Raw genomic sequence first — 21,611 nt, 5'->3', positions numbered from 1 at the left:
ATCTTGGCAGGATGAGAAGGAATCCACCCTTGTCGTGAGGCTCCTGGTATCAAGCCTTTTATAGTAGGTAGCAATTACGACCTTCTTCTTTCTCTGCATCCTTGCAGTTGATACGTCCTCCTGACTTTCAAGATGCATATCTCGCGTTTTCTCGTCAGATCTGGCGTCTTGGCTTTGTCCAATTGCCCCCCTCTGGCTTCTTATTCGATGCCGATCGTACTCGGTTCTATCCGGTGTACAAGGTCCATTATGGTAGCATTGTCCGACACTCCAAAGAGATATAAAACGTCTCTCCCCGTGACAGAATTCTCTGGCTCGTATCTGGCAGAGTGCTGTTGTATTGACCTCTATCTTGTCTCATTTCTGCGGACCTAAACATCCGTACACATACCACCATGGCGCCTGCAGGAGACAGTCTCGCCGAGCCCATAACTGTGGCCGGTCTCCGAGCTGAGGTCCTTGACGAGAAGCGAGCTTCTATCTCTGCCGAGAAGAGAGCCTCTATCGTCACCGACCCTCGTCCAGCCACTGCAGATGCGGGAGCTGTTGCCCCTGCTGGTGGTGTCACACCAGATGGTCAGTTTCCGACTGCTGAGGAATTAGGCACTTTGCGCCGGGTCCCAAACAAGATTCCCATGAAGCTGTTCAGTATTGCTTTTATCGAGTTGTGCGAGCGCTTCTCTTATTATGGCTGTACCGTTGTTTGTAAGTTTTCACTCAGCCTCGACAACATAAGTTCAGTCATACTAACTCAGAAAGTCACCAATTTCATTCAGCATAAGCTCCCCGAAGGCTCTACCACAGGTGCTGACGCTGATCAGCCTGGTGCTCTCGGAATGGAGCAGCGCGCCTCGACCGGAATCACCACCTTCAACCAGTTCTGGCAATACTTTATGCCCCTTCTCGGTGCCTATGTTGCTGACCAGTACTGGGGTCGCTATAAAACCATCAGCTGGGCACTCGGGATTGACATTATCGGCCACATAATTCTCATAATGTCTGCGATCCCCCCAGTTATCTCTAACCAAGGTGGTGCACTTGGCGCCATGATCATTGCTATCATTGTCATCGGTTTCGGCACTGGTGGATTCAAACCTAATGTCAATCCTCTCATTGTTGAGCAGCTTGGCGAGCAATACCTGCATGTTAAGACTCTGAAGTCTGGTGAGCGTGTCGTTGTTGACCCTGCCGTGACCATTGAACGGGTTTACATGTGTGAGTGCTCTCGAGACGATTGACAACTCACAACTGACACAATCCAGGGTTCTATTTCGCAATCAACATTGGCGCTTTGGTCGGTCAGGTTACTGTGAGTGTTTCTGATTAATTGAAGGGCGGTTTGTGTAGAAATGCATTCAGGGGTTGTCTGGGCGCAACACCAACCAGCCACCTCGGAATAGCTTCACTCACCACCCGGACCCCGACACCTATTCCTGTCATACGTAACAAGTCTAATCAACCAGTAGATGGTCTTCGCCGAGAAATATGTCGGGTTTTGGTTGTCTTATACGCTCCCAACATTCATGCTCTGTTTGTGTCCGCTCGTAATGTGGTTAAATCGCCACAATTATGAGCGGCGCCCCCCTGCAGGATCCGTTCTTGGACCTGCTCTGAAGACCTGGTTTATGGCCCAGAAGGGTTGCTGGAGCATCAATCCATTTGCAACCTGGAAGAACCTTCACCGAGATGACTTTTGGGAGAGAGTTAAGCCATCTAACTTTAGCCATGAAAACCGTCCCAAGTGGATGACTTTTGACGACGCCTGGGTCGATGAGCTCAGCCGAGGATTCAACGCTTGCGCTGTATTCTGCTGGTATCCCATCTTCTGGCTTTGCTATAATCAGAGTATGTTCCCTTCCTCACCCCCTTCTGTATACCACATTGCTCTGAACTCTTACATACACAATCAAGTCGAAAGATTACACGCAAAGCACAACTGAACTAACAGTTACTAGTCAATAACAACCTTATCTCCCAGGCTGCCGTAATGCAGCGCCACGGTGTTCCCAACGATATTCTTTCTAACCTCAACCCTTTCGCTCTCTTGATCTTCATTCCCCTTAACGACTTCTTCATCTATCCCGCTCTCAGAAAGGCTGGTATTCGCTTTACTCCCATCAAGAAGATCACAGCTGGCTTCTTCACTGGAGCAGCTGCTATGGTATGGGCTGCTGTTGTCCAGCACTATATCTACCAGAAATCCGAGTGTGGTATGTATGCTTCAGGTGAAATCTGGAGTGAAGCAAAAGGTGAAATGGACAACTGTGCAGAAGCCCCCATCAACGTCTGGGCTCAAACAGGCAGTTATGTTCTTATTGCTCTCTCTGAAGTGTTCGCTTCTATTACTTCTCTTGAGTATGCCTTCTCAAAGGCTCCCAAGAACATGCGGTCCATGGTCCAGGCCGTGGCTCTTTTCATGACAGCTTTCTCGGCTGCCCTCGGTCAGGCTCTTGTTGGTCTTGCGGCCGATCCTCTTCTTGTTTGGAACTACGGTGTCGTCGCAATCCTCGCCGTCATTGCCGGGACATGCTTCTGGCTGCAATTTAAAGACCTCGACATTCATGAGGATGATCTCAATGCCCTCCCTGAGGGCCATGCTGGTGCAACTGCCGATGAGGAGGCTCCGTTGGGGAGCAAGCGAGTTGATGAGTAAGACCAGACAGAGGGGAACCTTGCAGATGCTGCATTACATGAGTTTGAGGTATTTTTCATGTTATCAAGGCTATAGTATACATCCATGAATCAACTTGGTATGGGTTTCTTGTAATGTGTCGCAGTAACTGCTGAGTACCAGCTCTGTTTACAACGTGACGTGTGAGGTATCCCCGCTTGTTCTAGTCTAGGGAACGGCAGAGAACTTAGGATTGAATCCTAAGTAATGAAAACTTTTAGGTAAGTTTAGTATATCTTAGAAGAATGTTTAGAAGAGTTATGGTAAGTTAGGTAGAATCCTTGACCAATTGGCTGTTAATATTGATGGGTAGTCTTGAATATTCTGACTACCTGAGGCTTCTCTGCAAGTGTGAAGCTCATGCAATCCAATACTTCACTCTTTATTCTGCCAAAAGAAAGGCCTAATTCAATACTATGCCACGTCAATGGCTGGCTTGAAGTTCAGAGAATAGGTGGTGCTCAGAGTCATGTTACTAACCCTCATTACGGACAAGTCACCGTAGACCTAGCTTCCAAGTAACCTATCGCTGGTAGTATCTATCCCCTGTTTTGGATTAAACCCTTAGTGAGCTCTTCGATATACTAAACAACTTTTGTAGCAAGAGTCAGGGCCATACAACCCAAATGCCCAATGCTCTGCACCAGGGCGTCTACAATTGAAATATTGACTCAATTGTTTCGTTTTCTTCAGCCATTCAACATAGAGTAAAGTAGTGCGCAGTTGAGTCCTATTTCTCCAAGGTCTGGGAGTCCAGGTATCAATGCGCGAAGATCACATAAAAACTGCTTTTGCACAGGGTTAGCAGATGGCATCGTTCCCAAGAACAATACCATGACCTGTTCTGCAATAGTTGTGGCCATATTGTTGCCAGGTGTTACTCCGAAAAGGGATAAAACCTGGAAGTTTTGGTTCGACGTCATCACGGCATATCGCTTGATAGTGCCTTAATCTTTTGTTCTCAGGTAGTTAGTGTGTTATAGTCTCTCTGAGCTTGTCGTTCGTGATGCCTGACGCGTTCTTGGATGCCAATATAGGATTTATATGCAACACTTGAACCGACATATACTCATTTCACTTGATCGGTGTCAGCATTCATTGCAATATCAACATATAAACCCCATAGTCGAAAGCTACTATCAACGAGGGGAAGGTAGAGAAGATCTGTAGGCAGAAGTTCCTCAGCGCCAAGTATGGTTTTCACCACATCAGGGACATTTCTCGAGAATGCGTTCGTGAGGTCTTAGACTTCAAGTCTTTGGAATACTTCAATGACTACTTGAGTCATTGCTCGATCCGCGAAAGTGATTCCGGCTTGTAGGTCTTGCTGGACTGCGAAAGCTTTGGGGTTGGTTGTGACACTGATGCATTTATTGTTGAATCTTTAAACATTAGCAGCATTGATTGAAATTTGGCCATTAGGCATGAATGGACTCAGGTCCTTTGGAGGCTTTTGCTTGTTGATCCTGAGTCGAGTGACCCAGTCGATGTTGTCTTCCTCCTCCTTACCCTCATCGGGATCCACACCTTGTTCTGTTGCAGTATCACATAAGTCAATGATCTCCTCAATTATCTGGTTGAGATCAACCACTGAATCTACTTCTGGTTCATTGGACTTGCTACTCTTGTCTTTGAGGTTCTCTTGAGCTGCCGATAACCCAGTGACATTGTTTGAGCGCTCTTGTAGGGGTCGCCTTCTCGGTGGGAGTGGTCTAGCGTTGTTTCTTGACATATTGTCTTATATTGATTGTTCAGACGGATATAAAACGCGAATAAATGCAATAGAGAATGAAATTTTCGTCGGCACAATGCAGTAGCGTATTCCAAGTTTCGATATGAGCTGTGCCACAAGTGCGTTTCCTGTTTCGTGTTTCGTATGCCCCAACCTCATACTACTTAATCTGCATTTACTCACCGTGGAAATGACTGACCTTGGTGACCGAAACGAACCAAGGTGAATATAACCATGGAATCACTATAGTTTATATCGAAGCTCCGTGGCACTGCCGCCTCTAAGGGACGTTGAACCAGTGTGTCTAGCGTGTTACACAAGAGCTCATCATGGTCAACTGGTCCCACGTTTATTTTATTGTTCTTCTCGAACATCACTCGACAATAGAATTCATTTCAACAATAGCAAGCGCTCGCTCAACTTGGTTTTAATTACGATAATTCTGAAACAGAAAAACTTGAACGTAACCATCTGCTCTCACATCCTGTGGATTCCGTCTCGTGAACATTCAAACAAGAACTCTTCAAAGCATCTCGGTAAGCCTACAACCCTATTAACTCATACGAGTCTTTGACTGACGGTTGGACTCAGGAAACACTTATCATCATGTCCGACGGACAAGTTGTCAACCGTGCGGCCAACACCACTATCCTTGGAGCGGAAGAACTCTCAGAGCAGGAAAAATCTAGCTTCCATGATCTTTTGCAGGAATAGTGTGATTCTCGCCCAGTCTCTGGAACAGGCGCCCAGGCTATCACTGATAAAATGCGGGACCTTTTCTTTGAAAAGGTGTTCTTTGCCTGGAACTCAGATGACAACATGATCGCTATGCCTGTCTTGAACGTCAAGAAACTCAAGGAAACGTCTGTAGCCGCCGGCTACTTCATCAAGAATCTACCCGTCACGCCATCAAAACAGAAGCAAGGCCAAGACTTCCAGACGAACCCCCATCGCATGGCCAACGCTAGTGCATACTTGAACGTCTCATTTGAGGCAAACTCTCAAGGCAAGGATTTTAAGACTTGCTAGAAGGATGAGAGTGGCCTCACTGTGAGCGCCGAGTTTGTCAGGTTTAAAGATGGATACACAATGGCAAAGGCCATTGACGCTGCCATTGTGAACTGGGATATGCGCGAGAGAACCCGCGTCGACGAGTACAACTCGGAGCTTATCATTTCCCTTGCACGAATGCATACCGTCCGGTTTGCCAAGGATGGGACTGACCACCCTCCTCACATCCCACACGAGTTGCAAGTCAACAACCGGACACTTAAGTGTCAACTTATCAGCGACGATTTTGAGGAGCACTACAACATGGTCAAGGCAGTCGAAAACGGCCTAAGCTCGTAAGATTGGCCGGCGTTACCATGTCATCATCTAGAGAAGGGGCATGCTGAGCTCCATGGGAAATGGGGGCAGATTGTGGAGGGGGGTATTATGAATGCCCTTTGCTATCTGTTTGTTTTTATGTTTTTAAATCTCGACTGAGATGAAAATGCAGTCGACAAGCATAACTCTCATGAGCAAGAAATGATACATTCTTGACTTCAACTTGTCTCCCTTGTGAAATTTATAATGTACGTGATATGTGATACACAGTATTGACTTGAATATATACAAGACATACAAATATAACTTTGATTTAAGCAAGAGCTGTAACGACGCAGATGAGCTTGATGTGGTGCTTGATCAACTCCTAGAAAGGCCGCCAGACCAATCCGAAATTCTAGAACTTGGAGATGAAGAAGCAGTCAATCCAATTCTTACTGACAACGGCGGATGGGTTACCAGACTTCGATAGTTTGCTGGCAAGCCACCAATGAACATGGAGCCATACATGCCAAATACCTGTCAATAGAGAAGACAAAAATAGATTGGAAAGGTGTTGTCACGAAATTATCAAAACACAAAGCAATGGACTGACGAAACCGAGGCCACCACCGATATTGAATTCGTTGATGGAGCTATGGTTCCAGGCATCCACCAACTCATCCAAGGACTTGAAGTCGAGGATATGACTGTGAAACCTTAGTCTGTGCCGCTTTATACGCTGAGTGCGGAAGAAGAAGAAGAAGAAGAAGAAGAAGAATGGTCAGCAGCCCATTACATAGCAATATATCGACCATGTGCGGAATAGACCAGCACTGACTATGACATTAGGAACAAATAGGACCTGCGACGATGCGACTCGTGCATAGCTGTTATGGGGAGAAGAACATGGTCATAAAACGGCTCAAGGGGTTGGTCAAGGCATCTCTGCACCAAGCTGTTTCTACCATCTTTTCACGTCCTACAGCTTTTCAATGGGTACCATCTCATATTCCCTGCCTGAAGATGTCGTATACTTCCAACCTCTCACGTGGCAACTACCGTCTCTGACCCATCGGGCTTTGAAGACTGCATCGTTTGACTACCTCTTCCCGCAAGAAGAGGTACTTTACGGAGTACTCTTGCTATGCCCTCTTATGTTTTCCCCTGGCATTATAGAAGCTTTATTATCCTCTAACATGCCCCTACTATCGGTTTCTTCAAGTCCTTTCCTACTCTTCAATGAACGGGCCGTCCCTGGGGTATTCACGTTCTTGGACTCGAAAAGCTCAAGGGCAGGCCATTCATCTGCATCGGTCTGTTAAAGATAGCGACCTGCTGCCTGAAACACCTGCATCTGCCAAGATCGTGAGAAAGGAGGGGAGGAGGGAATAGTTTATTTGCGTGTCTAGAAGACGCTAATGTTAAAGGAGTATATCGGCTCTAGTCTTGGGAGGCGCCTTCATCGACCTCGTCAGATGTTTTATCCCCTTTTTTCCTGGTTTGGAGGAGAGCACAAGCCCTCTTCTCCGTGCGGCGCATTATGAAAATGGTATACTCGCGGTCTACACCACATATTGCGCTGATATCCCCATACAGCTCCCTCCACTCCTCATCTTCTTTCTTGGTTGGCTTGCGAGCGCAGGCCGGGTATTTAGATGCTGCCTTCCAGCCTTTCCCTCCAACGAGGTGGCTATCAATCTGGCTAGGTACACGACATGTTCCATAGACATCGTCGTGCCCCTTCTCTACCCACTTGCGATGACCCGCCGCCGTCTGCCCATATTTCGGGCTATTGTTATCGCTGCCGTGAGTTCTTAGATGCAGGTAACAACCTGCGCATCGCATATCCTGACCCCAAAAACGAAATTTGCGCATATTTGCAGGAGTTCTTGGCTCTTCGCATGCTGGATTCCCACATACATTAGGGTTGCCCCAGCCAACCAAAGACCTCGTGCATCCTTGCGTCAGTAATGAGATCGGGGCAGTTCTCCTTGTGCTTACATCAATGGAGCCAACAGGCAGCGCAACGTCTCGCTTCGAAAAAGCCTTTCCATCTCTTTTCATCTGGCAGATTGGTGAATGGGCGGCCACATTTAAAACTTGGTCCTCTTGGTTTTTTCCATTCAGCCATCCTTGATAAATGGTCCTATTGCAAGGTAACCAATGTTGATTTTGGGCTAAGGGTAGGGCCCTGTTCAGACCGATGTCACTGAAGTCAGGAAGACCTTGGATTCCATTCCTGCTTTCGTGAAAGAGATTCAGCTGATTGGGGTATGCCCATGCCACTGTTGAGAGGTATATCATAAGCCCGTGCTCAGCGAGAATTGATGCAACCGCGTTGCCACGGGTCACTTCAAATAGTGAGACTGTTCGGAAGTGTGGAGTGACATCGTCTTTGCAGGCCACACTATAATGGTGACACTTAACATCTCTTGGCAGGTCGTTATGATTTCTCAATGAGAACGTTCGGTGAATGGCGACACGACGACCGGAGATCCCAAGTTACCCTTTGTTACCCTTTGTACCCCAGACTGGAGCCAAGGTAAACACCCTCGACGAGGTCTGTGTCGTTCTTGAGTACGACATCCAGGTAGACACCCCAGAAACAAAAGCTTTCATCGACAATTGGAAGGTCGATAAGATCAATTGGCTGGAGATGGTGTGTTCCCAGGATGCTCTTCACGACGTCTGCCATAGAGGAAATGGCTGAAGACATACCAGGGTATTAGAAGTAACTAAGAAAAAGCTCTCCCAAGTTAATACAAAATTTATCTAAGTTCATCCTAAAGTTCTGTAAAGATTTCATCCTTTAGGGTCGTGGTCCCGGAATTTTGCGAGACTGGGACGAAAAGCCCCGAACTACTCTTGTGAAAGAGGCTGTGATAAGGTTGAGAGGTTAAAAGAGGCTTCACTATGTCTCGCAGAACTACCTGTCTCCCACAATCAACCAAACCAGGGGGAACAGCTGTTCATAATTACTGAGGATATCGAGCAACGAGAGCGATAACGGGAGACTAGGGGTAAGTATAATTAATATAATAAAAAGCTGTTAGCTAACTGCCTAGAAAAACCGAGCCTCTTTTATCCGGTAGTTCGACAGTCCACGTTAGATACCTATCAAATACCTCGCATAACTCGGTGGAATATTCGGTGGCGTATTGGTAAGTTACTTGAAAGATATAATTACTGAGTTCAGGATCCTGATTCTTTGTCTATAAATTCTTTGACTCTATATCCCTGTTTATTTCCTGTATAACTATAATCTCCTTACTCTTAACTCTTAGTGGATACTTCTTAAGCAATCAATAGTGATGGTAAAATAAATATTTGTACTTAAGATGACGGATTCTATTAGTACTTCAAGCACGGTATCACCGATATATGTTTTCTGTTAAAGTTGTTAGTCCTTATCCTCCCAGGCCCCCCAAAAAGGTGCAAATAAGCCCAGCAAGATGATCACCATATGCTCCTGTTCAAACTTCCAGGCCCTGAAAGAGCGATCAGACGATAACCCCCGGGCCATCAGTGGTCGCTGAAGAAGGAGAGCAGTTCGAAAAAGAACGTGACAATATCAATAAACAAAACGTATATCACCCAGCTGATCCCGACGAGATTATCGAAGAAAATATGGGACTTGAATAAAGGATATCAAAATAAATTCAACAAAATGTATCTTAGATTTGGCAAAAATATCCTAAACTTATGCCAGTTTGCCTAGGTCTTTTTGTCATTTAGGATCAAGGTCCTGAGTTTTATTTCCTCCCCTAGCCTAATTCAAAAAGAACAGTAGTCTCCTTATCGTGGATAGCCAGCAAGGATCAATATCTCTGATATTCGAAATATGTCGGTGGCAAGAGTATTATACCGTCCACTCCAGTCATCTTCTCGCCTTGGCAATAATAGAGGCTCGATTAGCCTTCAACGACCGAGGGCACTTGTGATCAAGCCTTGAATGTCTTCTGAAGCTTCTGGATATCCGACTCGACTCCGCGGCCTTGATAGGAAATACTGTACCAAGTTGTGTATCTTATCAGTTGCAGGTGAGGCATGTGATATCCTAGTGTCTGAGCACCTGGGTTTATGATTAGAGCGGATAGAGCATTGATCTCTGTCATAATTGTTTGACATGCACAGAATGAAACTCGTTGTTGACTATTCTGTAACTCACAAAAACCTGGCTCTCATTGTCTCGTTGTTGAAGATCTTTGTATGATCTTGGACCTAGAGTCCTGATAGATAAGGAGAGGCATAACAGATAAACACCCTGACCACCCTCTCCTGCATTGCCCCTAATCATGCTAGATAACGGAGAGTTCATCCCCTTGTCACCCCGGATTTCTCCCCCACGCAGCGTGTAACTCGACCGCCGTGGCGATAATCTTGGCGAGTCTTTGATTCCGGGGTAGTCAATGTAGCAATTCCGGTCCTTGTGTGATTCTTGCCATATGATCTAAACTTCACCAAGAAAGCATAGAAGAACCACATATGATAACCATTTACAAAGCAAGTCTGTCGAGAATAAACATAACCCCACGCGGTCTTACATGGGAGCCACGTTCAACGGTACGGAGGGCGGATACGCGGGGGTGCTAAATGGTGTTGCCATGATATACTGTTAAACCTTGTTATGACAAACCAGCATCTTGATGTAAGGGGCCAGATAAACCTAGTGGTGTTGTGCATGACGAGGTGGCCGTTTATTAATCCATTAGTCCTGGCTCTAAGATAATCGTATATAAGAAGCAGCTGAGCTCCCTGTTTCATTTTAGCTCCGTTGAGGCAGCCATCCGTCTTCCATGTTCACTTTGTATGCTATCGTTCTACCGACACCCACTCTTTTGCCAGCTCGTTGTTGGGTGTGTCTTACTTAAGAGCAGTCAGACATTTGAGCCAAGCACCAGTCATTTAGATTGATGGTGGCCTTCAAGCAAGAGGTATCGGACCAGTCTGCTGGTATCGGACCTCAGTCTCGTGGAGTTGCACGAGCATCATCTACAAATGACTGCCAACTTCAACACACATCACAGGCTAAAGGCATAACAAAATCGAGGGCAAAGGTAATTCGTTACTTTTATTTCATCCATTGACAAGTCATAATAAAATCGTTTAGGTTCCTAGACCAAACCTACGCCGGTAGAGACGCCTCTCCAAAAACACAACTCCTGCCGAAATGCAATGCCGCGTCGCCAGGTCTGCTCCGTTCCGTAATCGTCTCAGCACTGGGCTTCTAGATTCCGATGGACTAACTCTTCTTTTTTAACCCCTTTCCTGCTTTTGATGTCGTATTTTAGCCAAGATCCAGACGCCATGGGTTTCCATTATGCTAACCACTCTTCCTCGTCCCGCTTGCGACCTTTTATGACAAGGCCGTCGTCATTATCGTCGTCGCTATCATCGTCCCCGTCGTGGATTCTCAGTTGCTCGACATGGGTTGCTGTATTGTGCACCTCTTCATCGTCACTCGCATCATCATCCAGCATCCATGTGAGACCATTTGCTTCCTCTTCTATGGGGAACATCTCACGTGCGTATTCTTCGATACCTCGAGGGCCTTCCCACAACTCCAAGGCTTCACTTGGGCAACTGACTTCGACCTTGGGGTCACCGAAGTAAGGTGGTTGCTTTCGAGGGTCTTTCTGACTCGGGTCGAACAGTTTCTCAAGACCGACGAGCTGTTCCCGGTAGCCTTCAGGGATTCGAACCTTGATTTCAATGGGGCCTCGCACATAGCGCACAGGACGGCCGACCCCTTTAGAGAAGAGTCGACACACCTCCTTAGGTGTCAAGTATTCGTATGCAAGTGCAATGCGCTCTCCGTTCCATTTGCTTGGCCCATCCTTGAAGATTTGCAGGACCGCGGGACCAACATCGTGCTCGGCATCTAACCAGGGTAGCTTGGCGTCGGGATGGAAAGGCGCTTGCCATTTGAACGAGCCGTCCTTTTGCAGATCCATGCAGAAAAGGGGATACTGAAGGGAGGTGAAATTGTTGTTGTAGATGCCAGTGTACACAAAAGTGGCTGGTATTCTGAGTTTGCGCACATATTGCTCAACCTCATGCTTGGCAGCCCAGAGGGGTAATGAGGGCCATTCGGGGTTGTAAGCACCATGATCGGGCATGGACGAGTACACGTAGTGTTGAATTCCCGCGCGCTTAGCGGCGTCGGCTAGGGCTTTTCCGATTTGAATCTCATCGCCGTAAAACGTTGTATTTATGAAGGCGAGTTGTGCGCCGCGGAACAGACTTGCGATCAAGTCGTAGTTGACGCCGACACCGGCCAGCGGGCCGTGTTTGGTAACATCACGGTTTGCTTCAGAGGGCTGATGTCTTGTGTAGAGCTCGCCGACGAATACGGTAACATTGGGATTCCCCGAAACTTCAGCAGCGACGACACCGTCGAGATTTCTCAACTGAGCGCGCACATGATAACCAACGGCAGTGGCGACGCGGATGAAAGACGCAGCCTGTCGCCCGCTGGCGTTGATGACAGCGATGGTCTTGTCTGGGTTTGACATGAGCCTCTTATAAGGACGGAAAGTTAAAGAATTGTTCCTTGAATTTGCGAGCGGAGAAGAATCGGAATAAGAAGATCTGGAATGCTTGTGCTGCTTGTAAAAAACAGCAGGTTGAGCCTGAGCCTGGACCTGGTCGCCGGGTATTCGAATGGGGATGCTGGCGGTCATGGACCCGTTTAGTTGAGCGGGCATGCTATAGCAGTGCGCTGATGCACTCTCTGTGTGAGTGGGAAGAAAAAGAAAATATCACGTCGCTATCGGAACTTGACTCGAGGGCAGAAGCCACCGGCCACGGAGCGGAGACAGGTCGGAACAGAGCCAGAGCCGGTATTAAGTCGGGGGTGGCCCACGGGATGCCGGCTTGGGAGGCAAAACAGGATATGACCACCAAGTGAAAGGTAAAGTTGAAAGGTACAGGCGAGAGTCTGTACGTAAAAACTCAAGTGTGGTGGTGGATCAGAGGGTGAGCCCAATGCAGGTGCGGAAGCCAAACCACCAGCAGACAGCAGGGTGTTTATTGGCGGTGGTCTGCTCAAAGCTGAGGACGGAGAAGTAGGAGATCGTGAGGAAAGTCGAGAAGAGAGAGAAGAGGGGGAGGAAAATATAGAGAAACCCAGACAGGACACAACAAAGCGACTGTCGACTAGTAAACTCGAAACCCCAGTAAAAGAAATAAAAAAGAGGTCACGATGCTCCGTCGCGGCGTTTGCGCCAGGCCAGGCTTGCGCTCAGCGTGCAGTGCAGTGTGCGCGCCCCAGTTCCTAGGTGGATTTAAATAGGTAAGGAAATGGTAATCCAACAAACAACCCTGACCCAATGTGCGATTGTGGGTGAAGGTGGAATTGGAAAAGGTTCTAGCGTGGTGCTTTCAGGGTCCTGTAAGCGACGACGCAGCTTCAAAGGGTTCGAAGAGAGCCGAGAACTCAGATGATGAAGTCAAATTGAGATGGGTTGAGTCGAGAGGATGATTCGACTTGCAGCTGTAACAAGGGGTTTCGGTTGCACCGGTCAAGGTCGATCTCCTGCAAGAGATATATGGTCAAGTCGTCGTTCACGAATAGACACGAGAGCTGGGCTCTGCGCAAGTATAAGATAGGTCGGCTGCTGCGAGCGACTTCGGTCGGTGTGTGTAAGTAAGGCAGCGTAGCAAACCCAAGCAGGAGCAGAACCTATACCTATGTAAGGTATTCAAATGTAGGTATGGATGGTATGGTAAGGTAAGGTATGGTACGGTATGGGTGGTGTCGGTTTATGGCGTGCGGTTGCAGGTTGATAGCGAGGGGGTGTATGCGACATCACAGCCAAGGTGTAGAGATAGCGCCGAGTCCTTGAAACTAACCTCACACTCACACTCGGTCGGTGGGTACAGGTATGGGTATCACTGAATGAAGCCACACACAAAGGCCCTCGTGGGTACGATCTGGGGCCGACACCAAAAATATGATGGCGTCGATGAAGTCCAAAAAGGTTGTAGCTGGAGAGGGCCAAGACAAAAGCTGCAAGTAGCTCGAAAAGAATCAAGGGATCAAGAACAACCTTGACGATGAATGAGGGGTCTAAGCTAAGCTGACCACTTATTAACTTGTACAGGAAAATCTACCCTCAACTTTTATTTAGGTATTAGTTCAAGCTTGGCGGCAAGTATACGCTACAGTTCAGTTTGTCTGCGTGACGATTAACCCCGTAGCATAGGGCAGCGAATGAAATTGTTTGCCTGTCTAAGGTTCCTTATCATTCATCCTGCGGGTATTTAACTTTGTCTCATTCAAGGACGGTTCCTGATTTGGCGGGGTATCGCAATAACAACAACACTCAAGAGCTTACACAAATAGGGCGTCAGGGCTGACTATGCGTACAGAAGCGCAGTAGAACAGGATGGAAAGAATGGGGAAATGGGGAACAAGATTCAAGATTGCGGGTTGGAAACTGGGGATGGATGCTCGCCAGCTTGGCTTGTTCGATAATAGAAAGCTAGAGGAAGCAGGAGGATAGAGGGCGAGCGCCAGGCGATAACGAAGACCGGATTCATCGTCACAATGGGAATTAAAGTGACCAGAAGTTCCATAACCACACCCGGACCCGGCAAGCAGAAACCGACTCGACCGACTGATAAGAGGATTGAAAAGAAACGCCATCTTTAATTCAACGTCACTACAGAAGTACCCTGCACTATCCAGGTACCTTTGTGGATGGTTCGACCCAAGCCAAGACACAGGTATCATGGCATGACGGGAGTACATTAACAGTTGCCCTTTTTGTCCATTAGGATTTCGGTCAGCAAGTCACCTGTCTCGCCTTGCCTCCTCCTCTAACCTTGTTGAACCTAGACGGAACCACTCCGAATTCTTCTTATCAGTACTTCTACCAAGTACCTCTCCGGATGAAACGGGTTTAACTCTTGACCGTCCTTTTAAATGAAGAGATTTTCCTCCCTTACTCAGGACAGGGCAAGATACGAAAGATAAAGAGACCTGATGTTGCCTTTTCGACCCCAGGTGACGCCTACAGGCGCCCCTGCACCAGGGCTGCACTCCCATGGTAGTTGGACGCAGTCATTCGGTGGGCCATTTACGGACGTCAAAACAGACCACCCAAGTACAAGTTACCTTACCCTCATGACGATGGAAATAATGGTTTCCGGGAATTCAGAGGCGTTACGTTAACTCACCACCCAATATGAAAGCTGGAGCCAATGCCGGACGCGCACGGCAACAGGGTCACCAATGGTAAGAAAATTCAAATCGGGCGGCTACGCCTTGAAAAAGCTTCTGGAGCCGTCAAGGTGGATAGAGGATCGGCCAAGATGGTCAATCTTGGACCAATCGGGGCAAAAATTGATTGCTCGTGGTATGAGCCTCTTTGTTTCCAGGCTATCGCTATCAATCTTACACCACGAGCTGACCTCTCGAGAGCCTGCTGGATGTCGTTAGAAGGCGAAGGTTTAGACGCAATGCCACCGAAACTCGTGTTCCCATTTGCCTCTCCGCCAATGCCATCGAGGGCCTCATTTCACTCACATCTGGCTGTGAATAAGCTCATCTTCCTTTCGGTCTCCCACTTCGTAAATGTTAAAAACTCCAAATAAGACCCTCTCATGGACCAAACCCAGCACAGATTGAAAGTCCGGGGGTGGCCAATCACACTAAGAATAGTTCAAGCTTGTCTCTGAATCGGCGATCCAGGGCGCTGGGCTTATCGCCCAGAACTCACTGATGATTGATATCTCCAGGTCGGTGTCTCGGAGTCGACTGACATGGAAGCTTATTTAGCGCCCCATGTTTGTATCAGCCATGAAGTCAGCCTACCGTCGGATAGGTGTAGGTTAATATTTCCCTGCATAAAAAGTGAGTAGGGGACTCGACTCGACTCGTGAGCGGCCGATCTGGGTAACATCTTGGCAGCTCTTGCATATCTGTCGTCGAGTTGAAATGTCATTTTGACCATGAAGGTGTCGGTGTCCAACAAGGAGGAATTCCAGTTCCAGGTCCAGGTCCAACAACCAAACCAGACAAATGCAGTGCCATCCATGTCATGACAAGAGAGGCAATTTGACAAACGACGGGGATGCTCCAGGTTCCAGATTGCGGAATCGGCCATACCCCAACACCATCATTCGCCAATAGGCGCCGGTCCTCATTCCCATTACATAGCTTTTACTCGATTCCATCTACAACGTTGTTGTCGGGACATATAGATAGAGATTTAGAGTAATTTGCTTTCTCCTTTTCGGTTCATGTTAGCCTGGTGAATGCATCACAAGACCACGGCTGGTCCGTCCCTTAATATTGACCTGGTCTAGTACCTGTTTGCTAAATCAACCCCTCATCACCCAACAGTACGGCGCAGATTAAGCAGACAAGTCCATCACGAAATTGACCTCTCCATTTTTGGCCGCTGCGGCGCAGTGATTCCCCCACGATTGGCACGTATGGCGCGATACTACCTCCTCCACACTATCATGAATCCAATATCAGGTCGGAGAGGGGAGCTGATGTCTCATGTACCTCATCACTCCTCACTCCTCACTTCTCCTCATTTCATGATGGTGACTGCGTTGCAGCCGAGGCATACTAGCATGAGTTGGTAGAAAAGGAGGATGGTCTAGCTAATGCTCTCTGTCTAGGCACGGAATACACCAGACAGTTAGTTATAGGTTGACGCACAAGCTGAAGTATCAGGCTCGCATATTGGACAGGTCACTTCTTGCACTTTCAGCTTGTCACCGACAGGCCGAACTTTGATAGGGCAGGCGCTTATTAGTTATCAGTCCCAGCAATATTATCCGTAAATGGCAGTTGTTTTTCACTTCGGAATACACCTATCTAATCTATCGACTTACAAACGTTCCCTCAATTTCTCAACCTCTTCTCTAACCTTCTTCCACCTTCACAATCATGAACGATCAAATCACAATGTCACCAACAATTGCCAAGCCCGTTAAGACCACTCTGAGGCTCTGCCCGTGATCGACCTTATTAGAGTATTAAGCAATCTAAGCGGGCAGCCGGTCGTACCAACCAGCAGAGGAACATTATACCGGTGCTACTGAGAGACCAACAAACGATCCATGACTTGACCTGCCTGCCCTCTACGAACGAAACAGATCTTCGCATCCCCGCGGGAGCGAACCGGCTAGGAACGCACGCTCCCGCTACTAGATTGAGGTTCGGGTCCAGGTCCATGATCCAGGTCTTGGTCTCTTTCTCCTTTGGAACTGGATACCCAGTTGGCCGGCGGCCAGACATTTGGTGGTATTCAACCCCGAAAAGACAAGACCAGGGCAGAAAGCTGCCCACGATAGAAGTGGAGGTGGTTGAAGAAGTGCCGAAGTAGCGTTCAAATTAGGTAAAAGTATCCAGGCAGTACCACGGCTCTCCAGTCAAAAATTTTCAACCCGAATCCATTTCTCATCAACTTGACAACACGTCTAACATCAAGCTGCCTATTTGTTCGTGCAACTGATAGCGGCGTCGCGGGATGGCGAAGAAGCCCTTGTTGGTCACCAGACTCGCAAACGAAATGAAATGAAACGAAACGAAACGATCTTCTGCTATGCTATGCTTTTCGAGAGCTCTCCATCGTGGCGGATAACTTCCCCTAGTGTGCGGTACTGTCATGGTATTATTGCTATGGCAGAAGCATTAACATATTGGATGCGTGAAGACTTTTTCCGAGTTCCTTGGGATATTTTTACTTTATTCCATACCAATATCACTGATGTTATTCATTACGAGCCAGCCTAGAAGATGGTCGAAACAGTCCATGGCTGGGACTTCACGCTGCTAACAATGATTGACGTTGCTATTGTGCGACTTTGATTTGCATGAGTACCTTGTGGTCTTCCAAGGGTTGGTTAATCGGCTCAGGGGTGGTTTGCCGGTCACCTGCTCAATACACGGCGTATGGACCCGGGAGTCATGCTCTAGAACCGTGATTTTGTTCTAGAAGGTTAATTGCGAATTGGCGGTCTATCAAACACAATCACACGACCTGATCAATCAATACTACTTTCAATGTTCGACTGCACTGTAAGCCGATATTCTCGAACGTACAGTATACTTCGGCCGGCGTTCCGTGCTGTTTATATGGCGTTGTGTAAGTTTATGTTGTGTCGACGGATGGGATCCCGACGCCGCAAACTGATATGACCATCTCCGCGGAGCATACGGCGCCACTAATTTTATCAACCAATTCCCCGGATCGACGTCATACATCCCTGTAATCACCATGATCCTATGGATTGGGTTCAGTTGTTATCATATCGTGTATTGACTTGCTTATCGGTGGGTGTTTCAAGCCGAACACGTCAGCCATTTCGCAATATTGGTGATACTGTCACAATGATGATCTTGTGCCGACTATTCAATCACCAAATACTGCGGCAATATTGCGTGTTGGCAAAAAGAAGAAACAAAGGTCAAGCCTGAGAAGCCTGAATCCTCTCCCATTTGGATGAGCTTCATCCAAATCATCAGCATCTAAGTGCTATGCGGGGATTGCTAGCTAGTCCCCCGGATCTCGTTTCCCCAGAAAGCGGACCTAGCTCGGAATGTTGTGTATGTATTGTATGGCCCGATGGTTGTAACAGTTCGTGAGGGCCACACCACCCTTTCGTTTGTTGAAGTGGTGACATACCCGGAGGACGATCTGTCTCAAGCGTTATCAGCATTCTCATCTTACTATCTGACTCGGCAAGTTATCAACGAGATACGATAAGCTGTTGTAATCAAAACTTGGTTTCAGATTGCCAATATGACCAATTCTAGTATAACATCAACTACACTTCTCAAGATGTTGCTTGATCGTCCTCAAGTGGATTCAGGATGATCTGGAATCCAGATTCCTGAACTCATGATATCCATTTGTTCCAATGGTGGTGCCCTCTCTATCCACGTCTGACCAGTGTCTTCGTTGCGTCCAGCATCATGACTGTGAGCCAGCGATATGTCGAGGTAACGCTGCCAAGATTGTTAGTTTGCCAAATACACAGCTTTCATGATAACGACTACGACGCAACTTACCCAGTCCATGTTGCTAGCTGCAGTATCCATCCAAGCCGGATCAAACTGAAGACCTTCTGTCCCCATATTCGTAAAGTTCATGCTAGTTCCTGCATCTCCTGCCAGATTGAGATCCAGGGGTGTCTGGTCTGATGCAGATCCCGTTGATGAGCCTATCCTTGTAAGCATATCTCTTATCTATCATATTTCTTGGGATGTCTTACCCAACCCCAGACTCGAGAGCAGTACCGGATCACCTCCGATCGACCCCAGTGTGCTAGGGTCTACAGATGGAGCCCCAAGCGAAGAGTAGTCGTTATCACCACTGACACTGGGACCAGCTTGTTCAAGGGCACTTGCTGGCTCTTCAACTGAAGCTCCGAGCTTGGCCAACATTGTAGCCAGTGTATCTGCTGTTTTCTTGACTTCCACTGCGTCTCGTGACACATCTGCCCAGATGAGCCAAGACCTCTTGATCATACATATTAACTCATCTTTAGTTGGCGTTGGTGCAGTCTGCGGCATCCAGTCATAGTCACTTCCAACCTCTGAGTAATTTTCATTCTTGATGACCAGGTAAAGCACCATTGCGGCCATGAGAAAGTCATGAACCGCGAGGGACGAGACAAACCAACCATGCTGGCTCAATACGTGACCTGGCTTGCAAGCTTCCCAGATAATGTGTTGGTAATTGAGCAGCGACAAAGCACCCTCCAGACATTGCCTGCGTGAGTAATCATGCTCACGTTGCGGAATTGCCTCTGCGAGATACCGACGATGCAATACAATACGGCATTTGTTGTATAGGGCTGTCAACCCAAAACGTTGGATGAGCAGAACTGGCGGATCACCAACACACTCATCTAGTGGCCGAACCATCATGAAAGATGGGACACTCTTCCAGGTCTCGTGCAGCAAGTTGTCGAGCTTGGCAACATCAGCATAACTTGGCGGCATCAGAGCATGAGCTTGTCTCGCGATCTGTCCAAATACCCGAAGAATCTGTGTCTTATGGATTGGATATGTCATGGAGGTCCAGTCTGTAGGTGGTCGACTAAGAGGCAACTCCGTCGAATCTTCGTCAAAGTCATGGTCGTCTAGATTTCGTGGTACTGCAGTATCAGTTTCTATACCTTGCAGCATGCTTGGGAGGCCCATGTGGAAAGAAACCAGAAGTTCGACTTGAATAGCCATGTTCCACATGCGCCTCCGCATCTCGCCCTCAAAAGGCGAGATGTTCGCCAGCTTACTTGGGTCTCTATGCAGACCCATCTTGAGCATCAGACGGATACACACGCCTGAGAGTACGTAACAGTTCATTTGAGCTGCACGGTTAAAGAGGAAAGATGACTCGACGTAGAGCAAGAACGCTGGGAGTGTCGCCGAGGATGGTTGGGTGTATTTGCCCCAGACGAGAGCCCATCCAGCACAAGCCTTGTAGTGACGGATCCTGTCCTGAGCTGGGAGAGGAGAGTCACCCTCGAGCTCACTTGAGTTGATAAACTTATTGAAAAAGACGCCAAGGCTGAGCATCATGAATAATTGCGCTATCCAATGCAATGATGCTTCGTTAGGGTCTTGCCAGAACTTAGAATACTGCCTGGTAAAAACTGGCCGGTGAACAATATCTGGTAAATGTTAGTAAAAGCATTGGGTGTTTAGCGGGACATACTAACGTTGCGAAGGACTCATCGACGCAAAGTAACGCGAAAGGAGTCTATCTGCGACCTTTCTCTCCGGTAGGCGACTAAGCAGCTCCTCTCGGTTCCTTGGTCCAGCTCTTGTGTTCAACATGACTTCTGTGGGATCAATCTCATCGTCTAGGATTTGATCCTCTCCCGCTTCTTCAGGCTGCTCAAAGTAGTCTTTCAAGTCCTCAATCTACTCAATGTTAGCCCCAGCTCCTTGTGGTCATCGCAGACTCCTATATGAATACGTACATCTTCCAGCATTGCCATACAATGCGTCGCGCCAATGTAGGTTGCCCCTTTCTTGCTGTGTACGACATGGCCTTGGACGTCCGGTCCTGTGGCAGTACCATTCGCCAATCCTGCGCCGGCTCCGGTACTTTCTTGGGTTCCTGGGGCTGAACCTTCAGAGTCCATCATCTCCCGCACCATGCCCTCGAGACGCTTCAAACGTGCGGACATGCCTTTGGCGGGTCGTTTCCGTTCAGGTTTTGGGGCATAAGTACACTGAGATGCGCGCCCTTTTTTGGAGCATTGCCCACATGGTTGCTCTCTATCACATTTCAACTTTGAGTTGCGACATGGCGCACATGAAAGAAGGACGCGTGAGCGCTTCTGGCGGGCTTCAGATGTTGATGACTGATCATTATCATTTGGGCTGGAATCCATCTCCGTCAGATAATGCGCTGTCGTGAAAGCTTTCCGAAGGTTGAGGAACGATTTAATTGTCAAAAATACTAGATAGTGTGTAGTATTCACTTTCTGTAAGTCGTTTTTGACGGTCTGACAGAGATTTGAATGTGACTGCGTATCTCAAGATGAATGTCAGATGCCAATAGTAAGGTGCTGATAAACACCCAATCACATGTCACCAAAGAATGCATGGCCACTTATATCCGGGTTATACTATATGACTTCAACAACGATCGTTGGGCTACGGGAGTTACATACTAAAGTAAACCGACTTTAAAACACAAGAGGCACAGCCCAGGTGAACACCAGACATCCAATTAAATATGTTGTGGCTTATCATTCCATTACGGACGAGGGTGAATACCTGTTGGATTTTGTACCTAGCTACCCTAGAACATCGCATAATAACCCTTTCAAATAGTGACCAGGCTCAACGTCATTAGTGCTGGCCAGAACCAAGCTATGCGATGCGTCGTGAACTCGTAAATGCAAAGCCCCCAT

The 21,611-nt window shown here is 47.7% G+C and overlaps 6 protein-coding genes across 6 annotated transcripts; 2 read left to right on the top strand and 4 right to left on the bottom strand.

Moving 5' to 3' along the window:
• Nucleotides 1-395: 395 nt before the first annotated feature.
• Nucleotides 396-2,653, top strand: FMAN_04189 (uncharacterized protein; the record flags this gene model as incomplete). The annotated part of the gene is made up of 5 exons (XM_041829129.1): nucleotides 396-705; nucleotides 760-1,215; nucleotides 1,263-1,309; nucleotides 1,467-1,845; nucleotides 1,956-2,653. 5 exons carry the CDS (start codon nucleotides 396-398, stop codon nucleotides 2,651-2,653), a joined length of 1,890 nt encoding a protein of 629 aa, XP_041679923.1.
• Nucleotides 2,654-4,055: 1,402 nt separating this feature from the next.
• Nucleotides 4,056-4,403, bottom strand: FMAN_04190 (uncharacterized protein; the record flags this gene model as incomplete). Its single annotated transcript, XM_041829128.1, has 1 exon — nucleotides 4,056-4,403. The coding sequence occupies one exon, from the start codon at nucleotides 4,401-4,403 to the stop codon at nucleotides 4,056-4,058; it is 348 nt and encodes a 115-aa protein (XP_041679922.1).
• Nucleotides 4,404-5,168: 765 nt separating this feature from the next.
• FMAN_04191 (uncharacterized protein) lies at nucleotides 5,169-5,753 on the top strand (the record flags this gene model as incomplete). The annotated part of the gene is made up of 2 exons (XM_041829127.1): nucleotides 5,169-5,384; nucleotides 5,433-5,753. The coding sequence occupies 2 exons, from the start codon at nucleotides 5,169-5,171 to the stop codon at nucleotides 5,751-5,753; spliced, it is 537 nt and encodes a 178-aa protein (XP_041679921.1).
• A 1,401-nt stretch (nucleotides 5,754-7,154) lies between these two features.
• FMAN_04192 (uncharacterized protein) lies at nucleotides 7,155-8,409 on the bottom strand (the record flags this gene model as incomplete). Its single annotated transcript, XM_041829126.1, has 2 exons — nucleotides 7,155-8,121; nucleotides 8,231-8,409. 2 exons carry the CDS (start codon nucleotides 8,407-8,409, stop codon nucleotides 7,155-7,157), a joined length of 1,146 nt encoding a protein of 381 aa, XP_041679920.1.
• A 2,623-nt stretch (nucleotides 8,410-11,032) lies between these two features.
• FMAN_04193 (putative nitrogen metabolic regulation protein nmr) lies at nucleotides 11,033-12,397 on the bottom strand (the record flags this gene model as incomplete). The annotated part of the gene is made up of 1 exon (XM_041829125.1): nucleotides 11,033-12,397. The coding sequence occupies one exon, from the start codon at nucleotides 12,395-12,397 to the stop codon at nucleotides 11,033-11,035; it is 1,365 nt and encodes a 454-aa protein (XP_041679919.1).
• A 6,140-nt stretch (nucleotides 12,398-18,537) lies between these two features.
• Nucleotides 18,538-20,879, bottom strand: FMAN_04194 (uncharacterized protein; the record flags this gene model as incomplete). Its single annotated transcript, XM_041829124.1, has 5 exons — nucleotides 18,538-18,687; nucleotides 18,751-18,902; nucleotides 18,954-20,357; nucleotides 20,406-20,610; nucleotides 20,670-20,879. 5 exons carry the CDS (start codon nucleotides 20,877-20,879, stop codon nucleotides 18,538-18,540), a joined length of 2,121 nt encoding a protein of 706 aa, XP_041679918.1.
• Between the last annotated feature and the right edge of the window lie 732 nt (nucleotides 20,880-21,611).

Source organism: Fusarium mangiferae, assembly GCF_900044065.1.
Source record: "Fusarium mangiferae strain MRC7560 genome assembly, contig: FMAN_scaffold003, whole genome shotgun sequence".
Taxonomy (NCBI): domain Eukaryota; kingdom Fungi; phylum Ascomycota; class Sordariomycetes; order Hypocreales; family Nectriaceae; genus Fusarium; species Fusarium mangiferae.
The sequence above is the reverse complement of the archived record's forward strand: the minus strand, read 5'-3'. Positions and strand labels throughout refer to the sequence as shown.